General features: G+C 49.8%; 4 protein-coding genes across 4 annotated transcripts; 3 read left to right on the plus strand and 1 right to left on the minus strand.

The window, feature by feature from the left end:
* Positions 1-698: 698 nt before the first annotated feature.
* On the plus strand, positions 699-1,455 carry L3040_003205 (uncharacterized protein; the record flags this gene model as incomplete). Its single annotated transcript, XM_007293776.1, has 3 exons — positions 699-725; positions 775-1,307; positions 1,362-1,455. The coding sequence occupies 3 exons, from the start codon at positions 699-701 to the stop codon at positions 1,453-1,455; spliced, it is 654 nt and encodes a 217-aa protein (XP_007293838.1).
* Positions 1,456-3,205: 1,750 nt separating this feature from the next.
* L3040_003206 (uncharacterized protein) lies at positions 3,206-10,063 on the plus strand (the record flags this gene model as incomplete). The annotated part of the gene is made up of 13 exons (XM_066154377.1): positions 3,206-3,458; positions 3,512-4,210; positions 4,290-4,435; positions 4,491-5,058; positions 5,107-5,540; positions 5,588-6,760; positions 6,983-7,036; positions 7,323-7,429; positions 7,481-7,923; positions 8,082-8,213; positions 8,261-8,380; positions 8,429-8,563; positions 8,610-10,063. 13 exons carry the CDS (start codon positions 3,206-3,208, stop codon positions 10,061-10,063), a joined length of 5,718 nt encoding a protein of 1,905 aa, XP_066012347.1.
* Positions 10,064-11,859: 1,796 nt separating this feature from the next.
* Positions 11,860-19,347, minus strand: L3040_003207 (uncharacterized protein; the record flags this gene model as incomplete). The annotated part of the gene is made up of 5 exons (XM_007293773.1): positions 11,860-12,288; positions 12,338-18,098; positions 18,148-19,099; positions 19,163-19,230; positions 19,292-19,347. The coding sequence occupies 5 exons, from the start codon at positions 19,345-19,347 to the stop codon at positions 11,860-11,862; spliced, it is 7,266 nt and encodes a 2,421-aa protein (XP_007293835.1).
* A 320-nt stretch (positions 19,348-19,667) lies between these two features.
* L3040_003208 (uncharacterized protein) lies at positions 19,668-20,534 on the plus strand (the record flags this gene model as incomplete). The annotated part of the gene is made up of 1 exon (XM_007293772.1): positions 19,668-20,534. The coding sequence occupies one exon, from the start codon at positions 19,668-19,670 to the stop codon at positions 20,532-20,534; it is 867 nt and encodes a 288-aa protein (XP_007293834.1).
* Between the last annotated feature and the right edge of the window lie 74 nt (positions 20,535-20,608).

Below are 20,608 nucleotides of genomic sequence, written 5' to 3' on the forward strand. Positions count from 1 at the left end.
TGATTTCCGATTGCTCGGCCGTGAGTGCGAGAGGTATTCGTTAAGTCAACGCTTCCCTCTCAAGAACCCCTCTCAATAACAATTTCAGTGATATTGCCATGAGTTTATACGTCCAGAGTCATCAATACATCTCTCTGTTAGGATTTCTCGGTACCATCGACTGAAATTGCTGGAACTTGGGGATAATCAATTGTGTCAGAGCGGTGTGGGAACACCACGCTGAGGCCAGCAATAAGAAGATGGGGGATCTTCCTTGGATTCGAGTAAATACTCTACATTGCACCTAATAGTTCAATCTAATCAAGACTTTTGGTCGGCCGATAATCTTGCTAGTCGGGCTCGTAGATCAGGAACCGGAGTGGGAGTGGGAGGTTTGGGACAATGCCATTGTCCATGCAAGTAGCCGTGGGATCGTGCCGAGAGGCATGCATTGCCTCTTGGGTGTTCTACCCCCCGGGCACTGAAAATGACCAAATGATATTTTGTGAATTCGGGTCATCCTGCACAACAGACAAAATGAGGTCGGGGAAGATTTAGTGAGAATTTAGCCTGTATTATACGTCCCGCGCTTCTCGCTTATTTTTGGCGCGCCGCGCTCATGATAGACGCGACTAAAAGATCCCACTTTTAGGTAGATCAACGAGGCTGAGAAGTGGTTGCTGGATTCCTACGAAATATCTGTCGAAACCCCTTTTCAAATGTATGGGGATCTGGGTAATAAGCTTGTAAGGTCAACCCAGCCTGTCTCAAAATCCTGTCTAACCTCGTTTCTAGGTGCAACATGCAAAGCGAACCCAAAAGCTAGAGCATCTCCCTCCGTATCAGACCGAAACGGTGCGGGCAGTAACGCGAGAAGTGCGAGATCTGGATAAAGATGTATCGAACATCCTCCAATCCTTCAATGGCTCCTTCGATCCCTCTGCAAATCCTGCAACGGCCTGTACCCTCTTAGTCGATCACCTCTGCATGCGTCGGAACAAACGATGTCTTCTGGCATACCATCATACGCGGACTGACAAGCTGGAGGAGATGGTATGGAGTGGGAACGAAATCGCGGATCTGGCGGCGCAACAGAGGGGTCCGAAGGAGGGTCAGAATGGGGCAGCAGATCTCGGAAACGGGGAAGGGAACAGTAGCAGTCTGAGTCCTGAAGAGGAGGAATACGTCAGGCAGTATAGCGACTTACTGGCTGCTTATAAGGGGCAATGGACGGATATTGACTTGACTGGGAGTCTTGAACCCCCGCGGGATCTGTTCATTGATGTACGTGTCTTGAAGGATGCTGGGGAGATACAGACGGAGTATGGGTAAGTCATCCAAAGGCCCATGGCTTGCTGTATCTTGGACTGATTGGATGGCAGCACCATAAACCTTACCAAGAACTCGCAATTCTACGTTCGACAAGGAGATGTAGAGCGTCTTATTGCACAAGGATACTTGCAGAAGCTGAGCTGACGCACTACTCGCGGACGCAGTTCGAGGTCAACTTTCGCAGTCTGGGGTTACTCGTGGAAGGTCTATGATAGACAGGCAAAACACCCGTGGAGTTGAGTGACCATGGGCAACATGATCGAGTATAAGGCCCATGGAACCGTCAAGAGCCTCCGCGAAGATGTGCTGCGAGACGCACAGGAAATCCGTTACAGTTGGTGCCGCATAGTGGTGGAGGCAAATGCACAGCTACATACGTAGTATGGGAGGTGAGAAAACCTCGGACATAAACAAGGGTTCTCGACTGGGGAGGTTCGGGTATTTACTGTAGGCCGCAAGCGAGCATGGAGCAGACGGGCTTCCTCATTGGATGCTTGACAGCTGGGATGTTGGGGGCTCAACACGAAAGAATGCTCACAAGTGGATCCTTTTGTTAGTGTTTTTTGGCCAGGTAGGCCCCTATGACCGTTATCACTCGTGCTCAAAAGCACCGCAACAGGCCTCATCTCTTCCATTCGATGTACCCAACCCGAGTAACTTGTTCTCAAATGGATCAGCTGGACTCGCTCACCAGCTCACGTGGTACGGGCAATGGCGATGGATGGTACCATAGCGGTAGCCGCGCAATGTGGGCTCGTGTAACACATGGAAAGCTTCAATATGCGCCCAAGCTGCAGCATCCAGCGATTCAAGGCGTGGGGTGTGAGTTTACCCACTACTCTCCCCGCCCCCATGAATACGTACATATCGAAAGTATAATTTTGCAAGGGATCTATCTATCTTACCAGGTCTTACAAGTAAACCGATCAACTTACTACGTATAAGGATTCATTCAGCCTTGAACAGTATCTTTGAGCCAGTATTTAGTCTGTGCAATGGAGTTAACAGGGCTCCCAGCCATTCAGAAATCACCGCTCTATGATTTATTGGGCTGAACTGGGTCCGACATTTATCCATGGGTGGGGGATAGTACCTGAATTGAGGCCCGTCTCACAAGCTTCAGTAACAAGTGATCCTGGTTCGACGAAATTACGAATAAGAGTACAGTAATGTTTCCGGATCCGCTCCAGCCTTCGTCCGCGAGGCCGTATGAGGGAGTTTTCGTGGTTCGGATCTTCATCCTACTCATAGATAGTACCGGGTAGTACGGTAGATAGACCTTACCCTGATGGTGGCGGGGCGGCGGGGTATCTAGGAGGGTTCAAAATACGTAGTAAGAAAAAGTAATTAAAAAAAAAAAAAAAGTCGGCGAAAATCCAAAGAAATACTACCGGTACCTACTACTCACAGTAGACACCCCTCCCCCCCCCACTACTCAAGAGCCTCCACTCTCATGCCCCACCAAGCCAAGGAGCGTTCCACCGGATGACGAAACGTCCATCTCTTTTTTTTCTCGTGGAAAAGCCCGTCGGCTGCACCTTGATTTCGCTCTCCCCACTCGTTCTCGTTCCTATTTCTTGTCTCACTTTCTTATCAATTGCCCCCATGCCCAGCGTGGAATAGGCGGTTCTCATACCGCACTTAGTAAAGATAATAAGTCCAGTCTAGTCCAGTCCAGCCCAGTCCACTCAGTATTGAGCCGCACCCCACCGCGGGTCAACATCAAGATCAAGAAATTTGGGTTCAACAGTTCCCTGTCCTGTCATGGTCGTTGTATCTAGACATATGTCCCCTCCCTCTCCCATCTTTCCTCCCATCTCGAGTCCCTTCGAGTGGTGAACAGAGCACAGTGCCCTTTTTCTACTGTCGCTACCAGGGCCTCCTTCGACCATTCATGTCTTTGCCAACTTCAGGATTCGTCTCGTCGAGGAGACTGCGAGCACCCTCAGTCGGATCTCACTCGAGTCCCAGGTTAATTCCAGGATCTCTCGATGCTGGCGATGGAGGCTCGGATGGTGGCATGAACTATGGTTCGTTCCGGGGAAGACCAGAGATGTACACTTCTGGAATCAATTCTTCCATGACTTCGGATTACAGGGAACCAACAAGGTCCTCGGTACATCTCTCCTACCGCGGAATGCCTCCAGGTAAAGTCTCCAATGTCTAAAAGACGCCCTCACCTACTGATAAGAGAGCCCAGCACATGTCGATAATACATTCACTGCTCGAAGTGTCCGAGAAGATACAGCCGAACTTGCATCATACGCACTCTCAGATCGAGCCTCTGTAATAAGTGTTTCCCCACCCCGGCAGCGTACGGCGCAGACGTCCTTGGAATCGTACTTTGCGCGAGGAGCGGAGGGTGAGAATTCGCCGTTGAGTAATCCGGAAGGCCTGCATCGTCATATAATTGAAGAAGTGTCGGAGCCAGCATCTCCAGAAGAGAGCAGCCCGTCTTCGTCAGATCGAGGTCCAGGTACTTCGGTGCTCACGAACATGTTGAAAATCTCACCGTCCGAAAACCAACATGATGACGAAGGTAACTATGGAGAGAGCGAAGTTGGGACAGATGGCAACAGTGGTGTAGAAAGGGACCCCACAGAACGAACTTCTCTACTTGGAAATAAAGACACGAGATTCGAACCGCAACATCCGGATTGGATACGGGGAGAGCAGGATATCGAGGGGCAGGAATCTTCAAGGCGGCCAGCCTGGCCGAAGCTGCGCAACGTTGTATTGTGGCCCCAGGAAAAAGGGGTGGAGATTGCCCGGACCGTCTTCAACCCGAAAGCCTGGAATGGGAAGGCGATTTGGGCGCATGCTGTCACGGAACCTGCAAAAACCTTACCAGCTGTAGTTCTGGGTCTGTTGCTCAATATTTTGGATGCTCTCGCCTATGGTACGTTGCTGGGGCAATTATTGTTGGATTGTTCTTCAATCATTGTTTTTGACTTTCAAAAATACTGATTGTACCACAGGTATGATCCTTTTCCCGCTCGGAAGCCAGATCTTTGAGAAACTGGGCGCGGCTGGTATCTCGATGTTCTATCTCAGCTGTATCATATCCCAATTGGTCTACTCGTGTGGAGGCAGTTGCTTCAGGGGCGTGGTTGGGTCTCAAATGGTAAGTTCGAACACACTGATTGTCGCTGGTGATGGCCCGTTACTAATGTCAACAGATCGAGGTCGTCCCCTTCTTTCACAAGATGGCCTTCTCGATTCTGGCAACTGTCGGGGAAGAAAATCCGCAGGCTGTTATTGCAACGACGATCACTACATACGCCATAAGCTCTTTTGTTACCGGACTCGTCTTCTTCCTCATGGGCTTCTTCGGCTGTGGATATATCGTCGGTTTCATACCAAGACATATACTCGTCGGTTGCATTGGTGGCGTGGGCTTCTTCTTGGTATCCACCGGACTCGAAATAACTTCACGTCTAAATGGGAACCTCAACTACGACCTCACGACCCTGAAGAAGCTGACGGAGCCCGACACATTTGTATTGTGGATAATTCCGTTGATACTTGCATTGATACTCTACAAGTCACAGCCGATTTTCAACACAAAGAGTTTCCCGAGGTTATCTAAGTTCTACGTCCCGATTTACATCTTAGGTGTCGCAGCCGTCTTCTACTTCTTCGTGATTTCGATAGATCAGTTAGACCCCGAGCACCTTCGGAAGGCCGGCTGGATATTTGAGCGTCCAGAGGCAGGAGAACCATGGTGGTACTTCTACACGCTCTACGGTAGGCTCTTTCCATCCGTATAAACTGAATTATGCTGACGGTGAGAAGACTTCAAAATCGTGCATTGGGGAGCTGTTGCCGAGTGCTTCCCGTCCATGCTTGCTCTCACATTCTTCGGGGTCTTGCACGTGCCAATCAACGTCCCAGCTCTCGCTTTCCAGATCAAAGAAGACAATCTTAATCTCGACAGGGAACTGATCGCTCACGGCGTATCCAACGTCCTGTCTGGCTTTGCAGGCAGCGTCCAGAATTACCTAGTGTATACGAATACTGTGCTTTTCATCAGATCTGGTGGAGACAGCCGACTGGCAGGAATCATACTTGCGATCTGCACAGCTGGAGTTATGGTGATCGGCCCAGTTGTCATTGGCTTCATACCTACCATGATGGTAGGGACGCTGATTTTCCTGCTTGGATTCGAACTTTTGAATGAGGCGCTTTGGTCCACGAGAAAGAAGCTCCATTACTTCGAGTATTTCACTGCAAGTTCTCCTTGGCCCTGTGGATTGGTGCGAACTAATCTCTCTAGGTACTCGCGATTGTAGTCATTATGGGGGTGTACGACTTCGTGGCTGGCATTTGTTTTGGCGTCGCTCTTGCATTTGTTTCCCAAGTGGTTCAGACGTCGAGAATTCCAGCGGTACGAGCCACGTATTCTGGTGAGATCGCTGGATCTACCGTTCGCAGAAACCCGACCCAGTATCGCTACCTTCGAGAAGTGGGGACACAGATCAATGTCACAAAGCTGGCTGGCTATCTGTTCTTTGGTACCATTGTCAGTGTCGAGGAGCGGATTCGAGGACTAGTCGAAGACAAGGCATTCGACGAAAGGCCAATTCGCTTCTTAATCTGCGATCTCGTGCATGTTACGGGGATTGACTACTCGGCTGCTGAAGCTTTCAACCGAATTTTTCGTATACTGAATGCTAAGGGAGTCGCGCTACTCCTGAGTGGTGTAGACTGGGATGAGCCGCTGGGCCAAACCCTCCGGGCCGTGGGACTCGGTGAGGATGGAGTCGACGTCAAGATTTTTGATGAACTCAACTCGGCGCTTGAAAGCTGTGAAAACGAGCTGCTCAAAACTTTCTACGCCAGCACAGCGGCCCGCGTAAGATCTAACGACACAGCCTCTTCCTTCCTCGACGTTCCTGGTCGTCCACGAAGCCCCTCTCATATAATCGATGCCCAATTCAGCTCGCCACGAGGTAATCACCTTCGCCGCGTGGCCACTACCACCCTAGATGACAACCCGGGCGAATCAAGATACTTGAATTTCAAGGAACCGCTTCGCTTGATCCTCCGGACCTTCCATGGTTTGACAGAAATGAACGAAGACTTCTGGTTCCAGATCCTCCCCTTCTTCGTCAGGAAAGAATACCGTGCTGGCGAGGTCCTTTATCACCGTGGCGAAGAAGCAACAGGCTTCTACCTCCTCGAAGACGGCATCCTCCGCGCCGACTACGAACTTCCTCAGGGTCGTTATTTTGAAAGCATAGTAGCAGGCACCACGTGCGGCGAACTCCCCTTCTTCTCCGAAACTGACCGTACTGCAACGGTGCAAGCTGAGCGTGACTGCGTGACTTGGCTGTTGGATAGGGAGAATTGGGTGAAGCTGCAGAAGTCTGAACCGGCTGTTGCACAGGAGTTGCTGAGGATCTCGCTAAAGCTTACGAGCGAGCGAATGAGTGCTATCACTAGCTATGTGCTGACTACTGCTGGTTGAATTGTGTGTGTATATTGTGTGATATATATTCGGGTGGGCGGGAAAAGCATGGGGATGGATAGTGTATCTGTGCTCCGGGATGGGAGGTCAACTGGCTATTTTCCACGTAGCATGCCTGGAGTTTGGGCATATGGTTGGAAAATTTGATTATGTAATTCTCTACTGCCATAGAAAGAAATTGCAGTTGACAAAAAACGACAGATGACTATTGGGCTGCTGAGGAGACGAAGGGACGTTCCAGCTGCTAATGTAGAGGTATTTACTTACGTAAGCCCACTTTCGCGAATGCGGGATATTCAACCCGGACCTACACTTCCATTTCTCTTGTTGTTGTTATTTGTCCAGCTCTTCTGGGTGTGTCCATCGGTCGCCAGCTTGAAAGGTGCATATTTAGCTCATGTTCACCGAACTTATATTCAAATCAGAAAAAGGCAGAGCTTGAGCTCGTACTCCTCCACTCCACCTTTCGACCTGTGCTTGGCATCAAATTGGCACCGCTGGCCTCAGAACCGACCGCAAAAGCGACAACCCATCGATACAGCAGCTTCGAACATTATCCTGTGTCTTGATATCCCGCGGCCCCGATCAGGCCCTCCGTTGTGCCAAGGCTAACGCATCCGCGTTGACACCAAGTGGCACAGCAAAGCCGTGTGCACACCTCTCACCGTCCGTTGTCCAGATTAGCTGACTTACAACCAGCAGAGGAGCTCGAGTCCAACGTCGCCAATTCGAGATTCTCGTTAAGATGACGGATGCCCATGTGGATCTTGGGGTGCCCGCTGACGATGGCTCTCAAAGGGCACCGGCAGACGCGCTTGAAGTGAACTCAAGAAGTCTGGTTCAAACCCCAACAAGTGATGTTCTGGGAGCACATTCACGGAATCTCCATCTATCCACAGAGCAGGCGACGGCCATGTCGAAAAGCATTCTGGACATCTTTGAGCTAGACGAGGAGCCTCGGAATGAGGATCAGAGCATGGGGGAGGATGGCGAGCGAGAGGACGAAGAAACTAACATGGGAGACCAGCAACGGAGAACTGAGAGGCTGGGAGGGGCTTTGCCTGTTCTGAATCAGTTGTGGTGTTCCGATTCAGATCAGATTGAGTTGGTAACTGAGAAGCTAGCAGATGGGAGTCGAGATCGTAAGTCTTATTTTTTACCCCTTGCATCTTACATATTTTTTGATTCCATGTATCATGATGCCTTTTCCAACCCACAATCTCCCGTACGGGTCCCTAATTTCAAAGAGTGCTTTCCGGATTTGAGGTCCGTATCATGTGACTATACTGACTTCCTCTAGCGAAGTGGCGCATACCCCTCGGTGACTCGGGCATTCTCAACTTCTTTCTCGAGAAACTTAGTGGGTATACGCTACGACATACTTTAAACATCCATGTCTTACGGTTAATTGGAAACTCTTGTGCCGATACTGGTAAGCTCGACTGCTTGAATGAATAAATGTGGAACTGATCGTCGCAGACGTGAACAGAGCACGAGTTGTAGCATCTAATTATATGCGTTCTATTGTTCTGAAACTGCAGGACGAATCTCTAACTGCGTTTGCGATACCTGTGCTGTTTAATATCTGTATTGATTATGGTAAGGATCCATAACGGTGTTTTTTTGGCACTGTATTGACCTCGTCAGAACCTGCCCAAAAACAGGCATCCGAATGCTTTCTGACACAGGAGCTTATTGCCCTAGTCTCGAGCCCAAAGTTCAATGACTGCCGAGTACTTCTTAGCTACTCATGTAAAATACTTGACATGATGGTTGCTCAAGGTATGTACCCCGGCCACGATTACAGACCTCCAATTAAGTGGACTAGCTTCCGAACCAGAAGTTGCGCCTGATTCGACGCCTATTGCTCTCCTAGGGATAGCTGCGGATCGAGAATCTCCAGTTGGCATGGATGACTTCATTGCCGTTGTAAACGCGGCGGTCGGTTATCTTCAGCACGAGAAATTCCAAAAGGCACTTGTTGCCCGAGGTGCTCTGGACCGTACCCTGGCCATTATAGTAGACTCTTGCACCCGGTTTGATGCTCAGCCCTCAACAACGAGAACGGGTGATACATCGCCGTCCGACCAGGACGATGCCAAGGCGTTGACAAAAATGCGAAATAACTTCATTCAGGTTCTCTCTGACATCTCGGCCCTTCCGGAATTCAAAGAAGCCTATCCCATCACCTCGCCATTCTGTAGCTGCTTACTACGCTGGCTGTCTAGTCCACAACCCCAACTGAAGGTCTGCGCATGCATCATGCTGGGTAATCTTGCCCGCTCCGATGCCACATGCGAAGAATTTGTCCACGTATCTCAGGTTCATACTATCCTCATCTCCATCCTAGTTGATGCAACAGACTCCCAGCTCCTCCATGCCACCATTGGATTTCTCAAGAATCTCGCATTGCCAGCCATGAACAAAGAGACCCTCGGTGATGCAGGTCTCATCGAAGTCCTTCCTCGCCTATGGGCTTTAGACATCCTCCAACCCATCCAACTCTCTGCTATCTCTCTGGCCCGTCAACTGACAATCGGAAACTTGAACAATGTCCGCCGAGTCTGCAAACGCCTCTCTGAAGATACCGACTCCCCGTCCTACACACGTACCAAGCTCTCCCTGCTTATAGCTCTCTTCGAGCGTACTGACGTCGTACCCATCAAGATGGAAATCTCCCGTCTGGTGACATCTATCTGCCGTGTTCTAAACACCAATGTTGGGCGCGAGATTACAGAAGCAGAGACAGCACAAATCCAGCACAACTTCTTCGCCTTGCATCCCGACGTTGGTCGCCCGCTGGCCTTCATGGTAAGCCAGACCAAATGGCCTGTTGTGCGAAGCGAAGGCTGGTTCGTCTTCGCACTCATAGCAAGAACGCCCGAAGGCGCACAATGTGTCAGCGATATGATGAAAGACGTAGGCGTCTTCAGTCTACTAGCCGAAACGCTTACTGGCAAACCATTCGTTGATCCCGAGCCTTCCTCGCCCGGTGTCCCTGCAGTCCCTGCTGGAGCGGGCGCCAGCCCATCGCCACCTGCGATCATGCCATCTGCCAACGAGGAATTCGAAGCACACAACCCCGAGAGCGTCCAGCCACATGCCCAAGCCAGCGAGATCAAGCATCTAGACCGTGAAAACGCCCTCCTACTGGTTAGCGAGGTATTGAAACACAAAGACGTGCGAATGTCTGCTTCGCGTCGGACAATATCTGAGGAGCTCCTCCGAAGAGGAACGGAACTGCTGCAGGCTCACCGAAAAGCGAATTCCAATCCCAACTGATAAGGGCCGAATACAGTCAGTAGGCCAATGGCACCGGACAATGGGGGGCGAGAGCAGGAGGATTGCACCCACAGGAGGCAACAGCGGAGCAGAGTTTCAGAGGGACTGTCCTAGCGTGTCCTGGCGTTCGCTTCCTTTGAATACTGAATACAAATGCAAATGCAAAATTGTAAAAAGCCCCCCTTTCAGACGGTGATTATCTTAAAAAAGTGGAAAAGAAGAGGAATATAATAGCAACAATAGATCTATCTATCTACCTATCTTTCTTTCTTTCTATCAGTGCCATCCAATGATAGATAGATAGCCTTGGTATCAAATTGCCTTGAAAAGGGGGTTTTTTTTTTTTTTTTTCAAAAGTTTCACGCCCTCGTCCCGACTGGTTCGTTGTTGGCGAGTGAGTGAATGATTCCATCGATCAATCAATCCAATATCCATTTCTGTCAGTTCCATCTCCGCCTCTCGATTCCTGTGCACTAACTACTTCCTACCAGCAGTTCCTCCTTCTTTTCCTCTTTCCTTTTTTTTTTTTTCTCTCTTTCATCTCATCTTCTTCTATTCAGGTAGGTAGATAGATAGATAGATAGGTACCTACTTACTTTACGCAAAGACGTACTCTTACCTTCCGACTTGCATTCATAACATCTAGGCATCTAGACTTCTAGACTTCTAGACTTCTAAACATCTAGACACCTAGACAAGTTCTCGGCGCCTGCTCACTCATTCGCTCACTTACTCACTTACTCACTTGCCCGAACAGAACAGAACAAGAACATAACAGAACAGCGCTCACCTCACCTCACCTCATCTCATCTCAGATAAAACCTCCCTCCCTTTCTTTCGCCGCTTCCCAATCCAACAATCTATACATTCATCCATAGATACCCATCCCTACCCATCCAATCCATACCCATCCCATCCATACCCATACCCATACCCACCCCATCCCATCACCCATACCCCAAATCTCCCTTCATCTCAAAAAGATCTTCCTCCTCCTCCTCCTCCTCCTCCACCACCTCCTCCTCCTCTAGAACCTCCCCCCTTTTCTCGAGAAGATTTACATCCATCCATATTTATATCAGAATATATATATAAATATATATATTACAAAAGATGGACGTACGGTATATTCTACTCGCAAGCAACCTCCCTACCTACCTACCTACCTACCTACCTACCAACCAGCCTCCTCGAAGAATAGTCCTACACCAAGGAGTACATACACATACATGAGCATGCAGGTGAGGAACCTCGTGTTGAGATTAGGACATAGTGATATGTTCATGGATGTATACTATATATACTATATATGCGCGTACGCACACCAAGGGAGCCCTCGAGTTCTGGTACGGCTCTTCTTTCTTTCGAAATGAGGCAGACGTTCAGTCATTGAAGCGGTATATATCACCTCCATGCAGTAGATAGGGATGGAAAAGATTTGACAAGTCCAGGTGGCAGGCACAATTGCGATTTGGCAAGCATTAAAAAAAGCACGGGGAACGCAAAATAAAAAAATGAGTCCCATTCCAATTGGAAAACTCCGATGCAATGCCTGCAAACCCGTAGGCTTCTGCATATATACAAGATTATTAGTAGTAACCGCAAGAAGCGCCCCCATTCAGCCACCGTCCATGCATGCAAGTAAAGTCCCCCATTCCCATCCCACGCTAAATACCACCGCAAGCAGGAGAAAGCCCTCCTTCGCTTGCTCACATAAAAAGAACGCCGCCCTCCCATTATTTGCTCATGAATATGATGTAGCAAGTTGCGTTACATTTCAATCCGTAGCTCATGCCCTACCAGAAACTGCACCATCCGATGTAGTGCTGGCACAGATTCTCCAGCTTTGTCGCCTCGATCAGCAGCTTGTCAACTTGCACGATGAAGGTCAATTCCTCCTCGGGTTTGAAGTCGTGGCCAGTGAGCTTCTCCTTCACTCGGTTCAGTACCTGCATCGCGCGCTCGTTCTGCGTCTCTTGCACATCGATCCCCTCGGGGGCAGGGCCCTGGGATGTGGAGTTTGTTCTGGCACGAGGACGAGGTGGTGGACCGCCTGGAGCTGGCATCGGCTCAAGAGCCATGCGAACTGAGGGTGGCAAATCGTCCATCATCGATGGGCGACGGTCGGTTGACATCAAGGAGTCGCGGCGTTGAGATGGGAAGTTAGGTCCTGCTGGAGAAGTGTCGGCCGTGAGACGCCAGTTCAGAAGTGGATCGTGAATGAACTGTCATAGTCAGCATAGCAATTGTATAGTAATAGGAAGAAGTACTTACAGCTTCAAGAACTGCCATCAAGGACTCCTTGTTGTCGCGCAGAACTCTCATGACATTCTCACAAGTGATTCTGAAACTGCCTTCAATATTGCTGACCTCCATGGCGTATGTCAACATTCTTGTCAATCTGAAGGGCACCCGCTCAGGGTACTTCTCACGATGCATGGCGACTTCGAAGCAATCTCCAAAATCGATGTGGATGATCTTGCCAGTGATTCGATCAAGCATCAAATTGGAAGGATGCCTATCACCGAGACCAAGAATGTAGCCGACCATGGACATGACACCCAAGGATCGAGTGTAATTCGTACGACGCTCAAGCCAGGACTCCGAACTCTTGCTCTTCAACCAAAGAACTCTGTAGAGATCTTGGCCGGTAGTGTTGTCGAGAGCATATCCGAACACCTCAACCTTCTGCATGAGAGTAAGGCCATCGTAGTCGGGAGCCATCTGGAGCATGATACGATGCTCAATGTTAAGCAAGATCTTCCGGCTTTCTCTGTACTCGCGAATGAGCACATGAAGAGTATCACTATTCGGTACCCAGCCCAGGAGACCAGAGTTTTGGGACAACGGAATGGCAGGATATCTCTGGATGTTCAAGTGTCGCTTGTACGACTCGGTATCGTTAACCATAAGTGTGTTGCAAAGGCCGAACAATTGCATGACACGCTCATCTTGACGGATATCCTCGTGGCCCTTGAGCACGAAAGCATATGCAGTGCCATCGCTTCCTTGAAGACTGAGTTTTCGAGGACGCTGCTTGGACGAAATAACAGTGAAGGTAGTTTCGAAGTGCATAATCCTAGTGACGGGCTTGCCACTTTGATAGGTGCCTGGTACGGCCAAGTCAAGATCCCGAGCATTAAGAAGCTTTGGCGAAACATAAGCCAATTCGAGGTTGTTGAGTTGTGGAAGTTGGCGAGCAATTCTCCTGAATACGTGGTAGTAAAGATCCCAGGCCTGGTTGATGTCGCCCATGTCCCCAGATTGTCTGTACGTAAAGCACCACTCACGAGCTTCCTGGAGGTCGCGGCCGAATGTCTGGGCGAATGAGATCTCACGGAGAGTCTCAGGTCCTTGGTCGAGCATATCATGCAGCGGCGCCAGGGTGGCAAACATGCCCTCAATGTTTCGATCACCGAAATAGAGTCTCGAAGCCTCTTCCAGACCCTCATGCCAGAGCTCGTGCCAAAGTACGGCGACGCGGATAAGTTCGTGACTAACAAGGTCAGCCTGCTCAACAAGTTTGGCGCTATGTTGACGCATGCTATCCATGATTTGCATGGCAGATCTCGATCTCCTGGTGTTGGGGGCCGACTTCATTGCAACAGTCAACGGATAGACCAGAGCCTGGGGGTGAGCTCTACCGACGTCTGCAAGCAGATTGTGGATCGATAGTCGAACGCGTTGGTTGGGCTGATTGATCCGAGCGATCAACTGAGGAATGACTTCGAGCCATGTGTCAACACTGACGGACGCAAAGCCTTCAGTCACAGCTGCATTGACATCTGGACTTCCTCCATGTGCAAACCATAAAGTCAGAAGGCGCAGAGTATCCTGTAGAGAACTTCCTTGCGAGAGGGCGATCGATTTGAAGAAACCGCGGACCGCGGGCACAACAAAATCGACCAACACGTTGGGTGGCACGACCAAGTCTCTATCTCGCTCAGACCGGTGGCCCAAAGCCTGAACGATCTCAAAGTTCGCCAAAGCCCAAGCATGCCAAGCTTTGTACCACGTAGGATTGTAATGCGTAGCAGCACGGTAAGAAGTCAGAATTTCATGGACACTTTCGTCTTTCCAGTTTCCCTTCTTCTGTGCAACTTGCCATTCGCCCTGCTTCAGACAGCACCGAGCAAGAAGCCTAGTATGATCAGCCAAAAGCTTTGATACCAACTGTGGGTTCGGTGGTTGTTGTGGACCGAGGCCATTGGGAATGAATCCATTTGCGCTGGGTACTCCGTTGATATTGAGGCTACTGATATCGATACCATTGATACCCTGAGCAGCAGCTTCGACAGTTTTCAACCGCTCCGCCAGCTCCAACGAGAAGATTTTCAGGGCATCTAAAGCATCATCTGGTCTCCCAGCAGCCCAGTGGTATTTCAGGACTGCGTACTGCACAGGAGGTGGGATGCGTCGGGGCGTGCGTACTGTTTCACCGTTCTCAGCCGGATAGGGAAGCAGATAATCCAGACTCTCATCGGTTCCAATCAACATCTGTAGGTGCTTTTCTGCAAGACCCATGCGGCCAGACTTTCGGCAAAGATTGGCGAACTTGATCATCATCGGCATATTTTCAGTAGGAGATATGACCAAAGCTCGGAGCTTCAGCATTCTTTGCCAAACTTCGACATTTCTCTGGCAACCAAGAAGACGTTTCTCCCAAGTGTGGCGCATTGTCTCTTGTTTAGCAGGATTATCGGCGCTCTGCTTGTAGACAATGAGTTCCTCCAACTCAGCCAACATTTGCACACGGACAACAACGGTGTAAGCCCGGTTGTACGACTCGCTGACCAACGCACTCAACTCGGTATCGAGACCCTCTCTGGCCTTTTGCACGTACATCGCTGTCTCGCGGAATTGGTTGCGGTGCAAAGCAAGAATAGCACCGAAGAATGATCTATCAGGCGTGTTGGCTTTCATGACACTCAAATAGTCATCCATCAAATCCCACTGTCCCAAGCCCCAGGCAGCTGCAGTGGCTAGAGGAGCAACGGCACGGCGAATTTCGAGGCCCGAGGTGTGCCATTTGTCTTGCGCAAGCGCAGAAAGCGAGTCCCACTCTCCCAAAGCATGCAGACATCTCATCTTACCCATGATAATGTCAAAGCTATCCGCCTGCTCAGGGTGTTCAACCTCGCGCTTTTGGTAGAATTCGAGAGCCTCCTCCCATCGCTCAAGTTTCTCGAACCAGGTTTCGCGTAATTGAATGCCGTCCGTGTAAAGTTGAGCCTTGCGAAGGATACCTATAGCGGCGTCATACTGCTGTAATTGATTGTTGATCTGGATAAGTGCCTCGACTGCTCCGCTCGATTGGTCTTGCAGAAATTCAAGTTCCTTGTAGTGTAAAGCCTTGGCCCAGGCGTGACATCTACCAGCTTCTCGACCAAGAACCCGAATGTCAATTGGGAGGGCTTTGTCATCATGCTCCATGAACTCTGCGAGGTTAAGCAGAATTCCAAGAAGATCCGGTGTTACATGTGGCGATCGGATAGCCGTCTCAATATTCTGAATGAGGTCGTCCTGGTAGGTTTCAAAGAGGTCCCCCCAGCAAGAAACAAATGCGGAATTGAATAACTCTCGAGCAAGAGGAGGGTATATGGAAGCAAGGCCAGCGCAAGCTCTCAGGGCTTGATTCGGGGACTCGGTGAGAACGGTGACACTGAATCTGCGCATCCACTCTTGCCAATCTTCCTTTGTTGATTTACCAGAAGAGTCCCAAGCAGCCTTCAGGTGAACAGGGTTGGAGTCGAGCTTCTTATTCTGCACTTCTGAAGGAACCTCATCAAGGGAGTTTCGGAAGCGATCGTCGGCGTTCAGATCTTGAGGCAGTGGTTCTCCTCTTTGAAGATTGCCCACTAACTTCTCGTATTTCTCGTGCGCAATTTGGTTCGCGACCAATACTTTGTTGATAGTGCCAACAAAGTGAAGATAGTCCTTTCCAAGCTGGAAGATCAGAGCACATAGTGTGTCGAGCGCAGCGATTCTCAAAGAAATATCGTTGCCGTTCAGCACCCTCGCCAGGGGATGAACGATCTTCGATGCAAAATCGTTTAAATTAACCTGTCGGGATATCTTTCCAACTGTCTCAATAGCCAACTTTCGGATGAAAGATGGCTGTCCGGGCTTCTCGAAGACCATGACGACGACTGGGATGATCAAGTGCATGTACTCTTCAGAACTTGAACCGAAAACGAGGAACGCATGCAAGACTCGCTCGGAAGGAAGACGTCTGGTGGTAATATCCTTCTGCAGAATACCTAGCATAAGGGGCAAAATACCCGCAAGGTAAATCTTGAACTCTCCCTCTAATGAACGAGAAATGGCTTCGACCAGTTGAAGGATATTGGCCTGTAGGGTGGGACTGCTCTCCCAAAAATCCTGTAGCACCCTCACAATCTCTGGGAGGTAATTCCGAATATGCTGGCGGACAATGGTGACCAAAATACTGAGTTGACTGAAGTACGACTCTAGTCGGGACGGTGAAGCGGCTCGAATGACACCAATAAAGGCGGGAATGACTTTGTCAAGGAAAGGAACGCACTCCAGCTGCAATGTTCTGAAGATGGTCATGATAGCCTCAACAACAAGTGCGTGGTGTTGCGAAAGAGATTGGTCCTTGAGGATTTGTAGTAGGGCGTTTATCACAACCGTAGGGAAATACTCCTTGTTTGAAGGTGTGAGCCCATTCATCATGAGCGAGATATCGGTCATCTGGGTCGACTCAAGGCGCAGTTGAGTTTCGGGTGATTTTTCCTCAACCTGTTGATGTCTATACGGATCCAGAGCTCCAAGAATGCCCATAAGCTTGATGGTCTCCTGACGCAAAGGTCCCCGATTGGGTTCCGATCGAATGATGTTTTGTAGGATCTCAAGGAGGGGTGGATGGTCCAAGTACGGCTGGATAACATAGCCTGAGTTGCTTGCCAGTTGGCCAAGGGTCTTCAGAGCTGCCTCGCGCTTAGACACCGAGCTTTGGTCTTGCAGAGCTTGGAGAATAATCGGCATGAGTTGGTCAAGATATGGAATCATGTCCTCTCCACCCACCGTCGACAGGTCACCTATAGCCTTTAGGACAGTACCAGCAACCGCAGGATTGGGATCCGAAGCTTTGGGAAGCAGAACTGTAACCATCGGGTCGACGTATGGCTTGATGAGTCTCTGTGAGTTTTGAACGAGAAGGCTCAACAGCTTGGCACTCTCCTCCTTGTTCTTGGCAACATCAGAAAACTCTAGTTCCGTGAGCATCTGGATTAGCACTTTCCGCAAAGAGGGAACTACGTAAGCAGGGTTGACTTGTGTCAAACGGCCGATGATGGCAATGGCCACCTCTCTTATGCTGAACATCTCATCATTCAAGGCAAAGAACAGTGTTCTGATGTTTTCAGCCTTCGCCAGGTGTCGGTCAAAACGCTCATCCAACGCAGCGAGAACAGTTCTGCGAATGTTAGGATCTGGGTCAGCCACTCCAACCGTGAGTAGCTTCTCGATGACCTCGCTGACCACCTGGATGGCATGGTAACTTGTCTGGTTGACTATCGGGTCTCGGACGTAGAGTTGGCAGCACGTCAACGCTGCTGCCTCTCGAATTTCAACATTCTCATCTTCGACGTACTTGATGGCAACATCACGAACAAACTCGTTCAGAACGTGGCCTGAGAAGTCGAAGCTGCCAAGCGTATTCAGAGCGAGCTTGATTTCAGTCTGGCGATGCTCATAGGCAAGCGGATCCTTCGAGTCTTTAGGCACAACAGGTGCTGCAGCAATGCTGTTTGGCGTCGGAGCTCCAAGAGGCTTAAAAGGTTCGCCACAGAGGACCTTGCTTAGCATATCAAGTAGCCGCTCTTGGATTGTGGACTTGACAGGAGGTATGTAAAATGCCATATCAACCAATGCTTGTGTAAGCTTAGGGGTGAGCTCGCAAGCAAATATGGGGTCCAGCAAAGCCTCCATGTACTTGCTTAAAGTCTGGCCGACTGCAACTGCGAGTCTGCTAATACAATCGAAAACAGGATCTACCGTCCCGCTTCGTCTTCTATATAAAGTTAGTATTTGGTTTGAATGTAGCAATTTATATAACTTACGATTTCAGGCTTAGTCCTTCTCTAACGTATATCAGAACACCGTCCAAGTAGGGCGCAATTGCACTCTTGACTGCATTCGCAATATTGCCAATTGCCAAAAATGCGTCATTGCGGTCCTTGTCTCTCTTTAGCATCCCAGACAAGAAAACCATGTACTTGTGAAGATAGCTTTGAGCAAATTCCGTAGGAGAGTAGTTTGCCAGCTCTGGAATCAACAGTACAACAGTCTTTCGAACGTGAACATCCCGATGGTCCTTTTGCCGAAATATAATCTCACAGGCCTCCTGGTAGTGCTCATGCATAAACATGCCTCCTTGCTGAAGCAAGTCTTTGATAACCAGTAATGAGCCGTGGATGTACTCCAGTGAGCCTTGTCTGACACCAAGCACAGCTTCTTCGTAGATTTTACCTTGCCATGTTTGTCGTAGTCCTTGGTCCCTCTCCCTAATAATCTGGAAGCAAGCACTGATTGCCTCTGAGGCAGTCTGGCGGATAAGAAGTCGGATATCTCTCAGACCAACCCAGATTTGATCAAAGACCAATCCCACGAATGCGTACATAAGTGTTGGAGCATTGCGGGCAAGCTCTCGCAGGATAAGAACCGCGCTGTATCGTCTCTCTTCCACTCGGTCCGACTGTAGCCATTCAAGTGCTGTCTTGACTTCGGCTTCGACCAACTCTGATACTAGGGATCCTCCTGGTCTGCATATCTTTCCTAAGGCCGCGGCCGCATGTTGCATAGGAATCAAGTCCTTGCCCCTCAAGACTGTGCGCAGTGACTGCGTGAATCGTGTTGTCTTCGTTCCATGGTCAACACCGTCAAAATCGATCAGCGCATCCAGCGCATAAATCCCTCCAATCTTCTCCGCCGGATCATTTGAGTGTGAGATAAATTGATTGATCCTGCTATTAACCACGGCGTAGAACTCCGTAAATCGCTCGTTCGTAAGGTCTGCGATACAAGTTAGTTAGTGATTCTCCTATGAGGCATTTCCCCCTCTGACGTCAGACAGACCTCTGTATGCGACAAGAACCACCTCCTTCAATTCTGCCGCGGCACGCTTTCTGGTCTCATCGCTATTTCTGTGCAGAGCATTAGAAAACTGCTTGTTCCTTCGCGACATCAGTCTCGAGGGATTCATACCTGGATCTCAAGTCATTTGCAATGCGGCCCAGCGCCTCATGGGCGAGCTGCGACATTTCTGGCTCTGTCCCTCTTCAGATGCGCGCCATTTTGGCCGTATTGCATGCGTTCTCTGTTTTGCTGTAGAGGTAGTTGTGAAGGGAAGACTTGCAGAAGAAGTAGAGGTGCTGACGTCTGGTGATGGTGATCAAGCTCAAAAGTAAACGGGTATGCTAGTTAATTAGCGTGTTGGATAAGCGGTTTATCAGCAGGGGTGGGGCTTGGCAAAACCTGAACGGAAAACACATCTCGTGCCGGGCAGCTTGCATTCCTGCCAGCGAAGCACGAGTCACAGGTAACATTCACGAAAAACAATAGCTAGAAGCTACCACCGATCATGGGTAATGATGGAGGTTCCATTCCTACTCGGCGCGAACTCGTCAAGAACGCGGCCCGCGCCCTCAATACCACCGAATTAAAAGCTACTCAGCAAGAAGCACAAACACACGCCTGGACTTGGTGCCCACTCTCCAACCGTCCTCTCAATGTACCCATAGTCTCGGACTGCGCCGGGATACTCTACAACAAAGATGCGATCATCGAACAGCTGCTACCCAAAGACCCAGATACACCCGCCACGGTCATCAAGGAGAAAGAAGATGTCTTGCAAGGACGAGTGAAGGGCTTGAGAGACGTGGTTGAGATCAAGTTCAATGTGGCAAAGGAGAACAAGGAGGATAAGTGGATATGCCCAGTAACAAGCAAGGAGTTGGGACCGAATACCAAGTCTGTTTATTTGGTGCCTTGTGGACATGCCTTCTCGGAGGCAGCGATCAAGGAAGTCAAGGGCGATGTTTGCGTGGAGTGCAACGGAGCTTACAAGGAAAGCGACATCATCCCGATCATACCGCTCGCCAAAGAAGATATTGCCAAGTTAGAAGAGAGGATGGTGAAGTTGAAGGAGGCGGGGTTGACGCATACGCTGAAGAAGGCGCCGGGGAGCAAGAAGAGGAAGAAGGGAGAAGCAGCTGCGGACACCAAGGAGGTTTCTCACAAACCTGCCCCGTCGTCTGGGATCAAGAATTCAGCCACCGCTTCTCTGACTCAGAAAGTGCTCGACGAGCAAGAAGAACGGAACAAGAGGCGCAAGATGGGGTTGAACGAAAACCTCAAAAGCCTGTTCTCCAATACAGGATACAGTGCCCAGACTCACAAAAGCGGCGATTTTATGACCAGAGGATTCTCAATACCCAAGAAAAACTAAGGCGAGGCAGGTAATTAGCATGGAGTTATGGCGTTCCTGGAGGTCGGGGTGCATACTTGGGAAGGGTAGTTGGT

The sequence above is a fragment of the Drepanopeziza brunnea genome, assembly GCF_022702325.1.
Source record: "Drepanopeziza brunnea f. sp. 'multigermtubi' strain 214-2 chromosome Unknown ctg4, whole genome shotgun sequence".
Taxonomy (NCBI): Eukaryota; Fungi; Ascomycota; class Leotiomycetes; order Helotiales; family Drepanopezizaceae; genus Drepanopeziza; species Drepanopeziza brunnea.